This window comes from Miscanthus floridulus, chromosome 3 (genome assembly GCF_019320115.1).
Source record: "Miscanthus floridulus cultivar M001 chromosome 3, ASM1932011v1, whole genome shotgun sequence".
Lineage (NCBI taxonomy): Eukaryota > Viridiplantae > Streptophyta > Magnoliopsida > Poales > Poaceae > Miscanthus > Miscanthus floridulus.
In genome coordinates this window covers 100,444,538-100,451,775 of record NC_089582.1, presented here as the reverse complement: position 1 = coordinate 100,451,775, position 7,238 = coordinate 100,444,538, and the positions used below count along the sequence as shown (strand labels likewise).

General features: G+C 53.8%; 1 protein-coding gene across 1 annotated transcript; it reads left to right on the top strand.

Moving 5' to 3' along the window:
• Positions 1-734: 734 nt before the first annotated feature.
• LOC136541959 (putrescine hydroxycinnamoyltransferase 1-like) lies at positions 735-4,599 on the top strand. The gene is made up of 2 exons (XM_066534154.1): positions 735-1,278; positions 3,422-4,599. The coding sequence occupies exons 1-2, from the start codon at positions 835-837 to the stop codon at positions 4,274-4,276; spliced, it is 1,299 nt and encodes a 432-aa protein (XP_066390251.1). The 5' UTR covers positions 735-834; the 3' UTR covers positions 4,277-4,599.
• Positions 4,600-7,238: the final 2,639 nt, after the last annotated feature.

Genomic DNA, 7,238 nt, shown 5'->3' with positions numbered 1-7,238 from the left:
ATAAGCCACAGCCAAACGAACGGGTTGTTTCTCTTTTCCTCTATGTGCCAGCGCAAGTGAGGGCGATTAGCCGTAGTCGTTAGATTAGTGGATGTGGATCACCCTGGGCATTCGGTCAGACCGAACCGATCGGTTCGGTTCCTCGGTCATTCGGTCAGTTCGGTCATCAGAAACCTGGGACCGATCGGTCTTTGCAAAAAACGAAGACCGAGGAAGTTCGGTCTCGGTTAGTTCGGTTCGGTCTCGGTCACGACCGAACTAACCGGACCTGAGTAGCAGCCACAAACAATAGCAGAATCTATAGCAATTTTCAACCGCATGCTTGCTATTTGAAGGCAAAAAAATAACAACACAATATATAAAACAAACCATACATTATTATGACAAGTTCTAGCACACAACTTTCTCAGTTCTCGCAAATCACAATCACACATATGACAATGTCTACAGAACGAAGTCTACATAACTACGAACGAACGCGTTCACGCCTCAATTCAATGGGCTTTCATCAGTACATTACGAACGAAGTCTACAGAACTACGGTCAATTCGGTCACTTCGGTTAACCGACACATATTACCGAACTTCTATCGATTACTTCAGTTAGTTGGAAGCCAGGACCGAACTCATGACCGAACTTTTTGGTCTCGGTCTTTTTGGTTCGGTCTTCGGCCTTCGGTTAATTATGCCCAGAGTGAGATGTGGATCAACCCCATCCCCTTCCCATCCGCCCTCTATAAACCACCACCTCCCTCCATAGCGCGCCGCTCAAGCACACTGCAGCAGATCAGAGAGACACACACGGACACGGACACAGCCGCGCACAAATCAGAGGATGAAGGTGGAGGTGGTGGAGACGACGCTGGTGCCGCCGAGCGAGGCGACGCCGCGGCACGCGCTGTGGCTGTCCAACCTGGACCTGGCGGTGCCCAAGACCCACACGCCGCTCGTCTACTACTACCCGAGGCCGCCCGACGCGCCCGCCGGTGCCGGGGAGGAGGGAGAGGGGGAGGGGTCGTTCTTCGACCCGGCGCGCCTGCGGGAGGCGCTCGCCAGGGCGCTGGTGGCGTTCTACCCGCTGGCGGGGCGGCTCGTGGTCGGCCAGGGCGGCCGGATCGAGATCGACTGCACGGGCGAGGGCGCGCTGTTCGTCGTCGCGCGGGCCGACTTCACCGGCGACGAGATGTTCAGGGACTTCGAGCCGTCCCCCGAGGCGCGCCGCCTGCTCGTGCCCTTCGCCGCCTCCGGCGACCCGCCCTGCGTGCTCGCCATGGTCCAGGTGCGCGCTGCCGTTGGCTCCTCTTGCTTTGATTGCTTCACTGCTGAATCAAAATCACCACGGGGTCTACGTGTACGTTTTCAGTTTTTCACCGTCCTGGTCGTCCGGTAATCCGGTTCATAATTAATTATAAAGTGTCCTTCGTGCCGGCTTCCGCTTTGTATCGCGCGGCAACGTCGGTCCGTAAAAGATGAAAAAAAAAAAAATCGGGGTCAGAAGACGCCTAGGAGGAGGCTAGAACCATAGGATAATCAATCAACTGCTGGCTCGTGGGGCCACTTGCTCTCGTGTCTCCATTGCTCGTGGGGCCCACCGGGTCAGGACAGCGGGATACACACAAACGGACGGGGTGGGACACGCTGGTGGTCGGACACTCGTACTGTACTGTACCACTGGTTAAGCCCGAATCAATAAAGTGTCGAGCGACGGATGCTCCGAGAAGCTTTATAGAGTATATAGATAAATATTAAAATTGAAACCTTTATCTAAGAATCAATTAGATTCGCGCCTGCCCAGGTCGATGCGGCCGTCGAGTGCATCTTTTTTTTTTTTTATTAATCTGATGTCTAGGAACCGGCCGTCGAGTGCATTGGCGCCACCCAAGGCGACGAGCGGGGATCACGCGATGCAGCCGGTTCGATCCCCGTCACGTCACTGGGGCCCGCGGTACTGGGCCATGGACGCTTCCGGGCCGGGCTCGACCGGGGCGAGCCGAGGCCGGCTGCGCCCCCCTCGTGTTTTAGCCACCTCGAACCGTCAAAAGATTCCTTTCGTTCACCGAAAGCAGGAAGACGATACTAGTAGTACTAGGACGACACGATGTTCTGCTGGAAGCGGTTATTTTGAGATAAGATGGGGAAGTCACTAAAAGTGTTGGGCACGGGAAGACTAGCTACAAATCGGCCAAACACTCCTGATGAGGATGCAAAATTTGCTCAAAATTTAATGATACGAAAGTAAACTGCAGCGCTTGATATTGCAGTGTCTCTCTGCATTTCTTTTTCCAAAAAAAAAAAAACACGCAGCGAAAATCATGCCCATGCGTGCGACTCTCCAACTCGTATCTATCCGTATTTCCGGTGTTCCAAATCCCATTCCCCATGCATAACAGTTCAGAGACCATTGCTTTTTGCTTCTAGACTGATCCAATCATTGAGATGCACAAAGATGTGGTTGTGCCCGCCACGCTTCTCCCTGGCCTCCTTATCCCTTTGCCCTTACGTACCTCGCACACAGACGGCCATGCTTCCTGGATCAGGAGGAATTCTGGATGTGCTTGCAGACGTGCTCGCTCCGCTCAAACTGAAGTAAAATGAAAAAAAAAACCTCCTTGCCACGCCAGAACCGTCATGATCGATAGTGCCATCGATCTCAGCCAAACCAACCAACCAACAAACAAAAACAAAAACAAAATCCTTCCCACACCATAACTGTCGGGATAGATTGCGACGGCGATGCTGATGCGTCGAATCGATCAGAATCGCCGCTTCCGTGTGCCCGGCGCCGGTATGGGGACGCCGCTACGCCACGACGAAGCGCCGCCCGTCGTTGATGGATTGCCTGATGGTGACAACGAGGTTTATCGCGGCATGGCCCTGGGCGTGGCCGATGTTTTCAAGATGTTTGCAAATTGGCCTAGCGACTGCTGTCATGATGCGAGCAAGCTTGATTTGGATCCTCGGGCGGTGGACTACAACGGTCAACCGTTATGTACAGAGACTCAGAGAGAGACAAGATGATGGGATCGGCACACCTTTGTTGACAAAATTTGGAGAGCGGAGTTTACCTTGTTTTTGTCTTGTTTGCCTCTGCTTTTTAAAGATAAGTGTGTGATTAGAGCGCACCTTTTTTTTTTATCTTACCATCATAAGTGTGTGATTGGCCGCTGCAACTTGCAAGTCAAATCACCTCTGGGGCTCCGAACAAATTGGGACCCTCTTTGAGTGCCCAATTTTTGTTATTTAATTGAAGAAGAAAGATACAATAGATTGAACAATTTGGAATCTGCTGTCTGGAAATCCGTTTTGCATTGATCTGCTGCTTTTGGTGGGCAGATCGATAAACAATTAAGCTGGTGTGGTGTGAGTCAGAACATCATTCAGAATGTAATGTAATGTAACGAGGAAAAACTGAATCTTTGCAGGTCACCTTCCTCAAGTGCGGCGGCGTGGCCGTGGGCACGGGCATGCACCACGTCACGATGGACGGCGCGGGCGCGATCCAGTTCATCCGGACGTGGACGGCGCTGGCGCGCGGGGAGTCCCCCTCGTGGACGCCGTTCCACGACCGGACCCTGCTGCGCGCGCGCTCCCCGCCGCACGTGCCCTTCGAGCACCCGGTCTACTCCCCGGCGTACCTCAACGGGTCCCCGCGTCCCTTCGTGACGCGCGTCTACACCGTCCCGCCCAAGCTCCTGGCCGACATCCGGTCGCGGTGCGCGCCGGGGGCGTCCACGTACTGCGCGGTGACGGCGCACCTGTGGCGCGCCATGTGCGTGGCCCGTGCCCTCCCGGCCGACGGCGAGACGCGGCTCCGCGTGCCCGCCAACATCCGGCAGCGCCTCCGGCCGCCGCTCCCCGCCACCTACTTCGGCAACGCCATCGTGCGGGACCTGGTGACCGTGAAGGTGGGCGACGTGCTGTCGCAGCCGCTGGGGTTCGTGGCGGACCGGATTAAGCGCGCCGTGTCCCGCGTCGACGACGCCTTCGTGCGCTCCGTCGTCGACTACCTGGAGCTGGAGTCCGAGAAGGGCAACCAGGCGGCGCGCGGGCAGTTCATGCCGGAGTCCGACCTCTGGGTCGTCAGCTGGCTCGGCATGCCCATCCAAGACGCCGACTTCGGCTGGGGCCGCCCCGGGTTCGTGGCGCCCGCGCAGATGTTCGGCAGCGGCACGGCCTACGTCACGCAGGGCTACGACAAGGACGACCCCATCAGCGTGCTCTTCGCGCTCGAGCCTGAGTACTTGCAGACCTTCGAGAAGGCCTTCTACGGGGAGTGACCGTGGCCGACCAGCCATGGCGAGGTCTATAGAGGAGTCGGACTGTAGAAGCCTAGGAGGGAAGAGCTAGTCCACTGTGGATGCGATGTGATTATGTGGCCATCGTGGTAACTTCCATCGGTTCGTGTGGAGAGTTGGTCCATGTGCATCTGCTTGGGTCTGTACTGTATTATATGGTGCTGCAACTCAATGCTTACTGTGACACTGTCTGGGTGTCTGTATAAGTGTGATAAGGTGCTTGGTTCCAGGTTTCTAGTATGCCAAAGTCACCAAACACATTCTGTCCTAATATTAATATCTACTAAATCCGTTTTAAATTATAATTTATTTGATTTTTTATCCTAGTTTTATTCAAAAATTTATACAAAATATCACTTATTTTGTTGTGGCTTGTTTTATTAGCAAAAGTTTTTCAAGAATGACTTAAATTTGACTATATTTGTATAATTTTTTTAATAAGACGAGTGGTTAAATTTGGGTTAAAAAGTCACGAATTATAATTTAGAACGGAGGGAGTACATAAAAAAAAAACTGAATGACAAATTGAAAATGCACGGCTGGAAAAGGCGTGTAGCTTCGGATACCTGTTTCTACTATCTTCAACGATGTGTTTAGCCAACTCACCAAAATTCTAGTGTATGTTTACACATAACTGAGGTTTTTACATTTTGTACAGCTGCTTCGGGAAAAGATTGTTTGGGTATTTGATTTTTAGCAAAGTTTGGGTGTTTTTAAGGCTTTTGCTCCAATACTTCTCTTTTAAAAAATCGCACGTATCTCAAAGCAACCCAGCTAATCTTCGTGTAGGGGTTATAACCCCGAGGTGTCCCAAGCCACCGATTAGTTACTGGGCCACGCGGCCCACAATTATATCAGCTAGCAAAGGCCCGAACAACCGAGGTCCAGTTGATTCAAGAAAACCAGGCCAAGCGCTAAGGCAGAGGCTGACCACGATCCCTTCAGCGGACTTAGCCGCACGACGCACGAGAGACGCATGACCTCTGCACCGTCCCGACCCCTGGGAGAAACGGGGAGAGATTAAGCCCAGCCAAACGCGCTCACTCGGGCAAAGGTAGGCACGCTACTCTGACTTCGCAAGGACGGAGGGGACGGCGGTCACCTCGGTCCGGTCAGACGTCATCCCTGCGCCACGCTGTGCAAATAAGACAACACCGCACGGCGGTGACGACCAGTACAGCGATCCACTGTCGAAATACGGTCCGACAGGACGCATATACGATACTGCCCACCACGGGATGGGATCCACGATGAAGGCCTTGACTTAGAGGCCATCTAGACCGACGGGAGCCATGACCCCGATGATCGGGATCGTGGCCCTCAGTTCTTCAAACCAACAAGGCGATCGACGACCTGGGGGCGGCTACCAACTCCTGTACGACACCCCAGGAAACCAGGGAGCGATGACGAAGACCACGGCGAGGCCATGTCGCATAGGATGGCTACGCGAACCACCATTGTCCCTACAGTGCCACCACGGTCGGTACAGTAGCACCACATCACACCATTCCACGACTTGGCCACAAGACCATGACGACAACCACGTCTAGATGTACTCCACAAGATGACGTAACTTGCAAGCCAAGTTAGCTAGGACCTCCCTTAGGCTCATGACCCTTCGGTCGAGAGAACTTTCTTCTTTGTGTACGCCCTGGCCCCGAACTCTATACAAGGGCAGCCAAGGCACCCCTCATGGGGATCCAACTCTCATTCACTCATTTTCACACCATAGAAGGGCTCCTAAAGCTTCTCTTCAGGCAGCCCATCTCCTAGCTTTAGATCTCCTACCTATTCCATCATTCTTGCACCCACCATTGTAAGAATTTCAGAGCATTCAAGCGAGTAACACGCACTCGATCATCTCTGAGACTGGACGTAGGGCTCTAGCCTGAACCAGTATAAATCCTCGTGTCTTTTGGATGTTACCATCGTCTTCCTAGAGTGGCGCGACAATCGTATAAATTTACTAGTCCGGTTTATAAAACGCTGATAGTTGGTGCGCCAAGTAGGGGACAAGTCACGCACTCTTGTCGTTGAGCAGGAAGCGATGGCTCCTCGCACCATTGGAGGACTCGCCCACGGAATGGCCCATGGCGGCCACATCCACCACGGAAACTATGAGTTCACCAACGTCAAAGGGCCAGCACCCACGTCTGCCTACAGCCGCAGCCCAAACCTCTGCCATGGAGATCTGGGCCCCTTGGCCCCTGGCGGACACACTCTCGGAACTGCCCCGACGGTAGCATCCTAGAGTTCACCTACATAGGGGGGCCAGTACCCTCTCTCGTCACTGGTCATGGCCAAGCCCACCGCCTAGAAGGCCAGAAGTTCATGACTCGCGACGAACTCGCCTAGGGAATGGCCTTAACCGACCACATCCTTTTGGGAAACCGTGAGGTTATCCATACTAATGGATCAATGCCCATCACTAGCTTCTACCCTATCTAGGCAAACCATGTGGGAGGCCTAAGTTCGGTGGTAGAACCGTGCCCCGAGCAGCGTCTTCGCAACTAGCGAAGTGCCGCATGTCAGAGCATGCATGAATGATGAGATCACTCGCTGCCACGCGGCATTGTCATTGGTGATCAGGTGGCTAACCGGCGCCACGCCTCACAAGGCCAAGTCTGGAACCAGGGTTCAATCCCGCATGATGGACAAGCTGCCCAGCATGTCTCAGCAGACTATGAGCCACCACTCGGAAGCATGCACATCCGAGGAAGCAGGCGCCCTGAGCGTACCGTGCCGAGCAGACTGAAGCACACTGCTCTCAGAACCTGCTTTCACGGCGATAGTATGCGCTAGCCCTTTGTCGAGAGCAGCAATCATGTCCAGAAGCGAGGGTACGGCAACCGCGATGTCAACACTCTAGGAAGCCTCAAGTATCAAGACGCGCAAGCCCTCCCGACTAGGAATCGTGATGGAATGAACACAAAGAAATCATCCC

Excerpts from the sequence above, each read along its gene's own strand:
- LOC136541959 (XM_066534154.1), top strand. The coding sequence starts at position 835 with ATGAAGGTGGAGGTGGTGGAGACGACGCTGGTGCCGCCGAGCGAGGCG. Across the intron at positions 1,279-3,421 it reads GCGTGCTCGCCATGGTCCAG|GTCACCTTCCTCAAGTGCGG; the intron begins GTGCGCGCTGCC and ends GAATCTTTGCAG.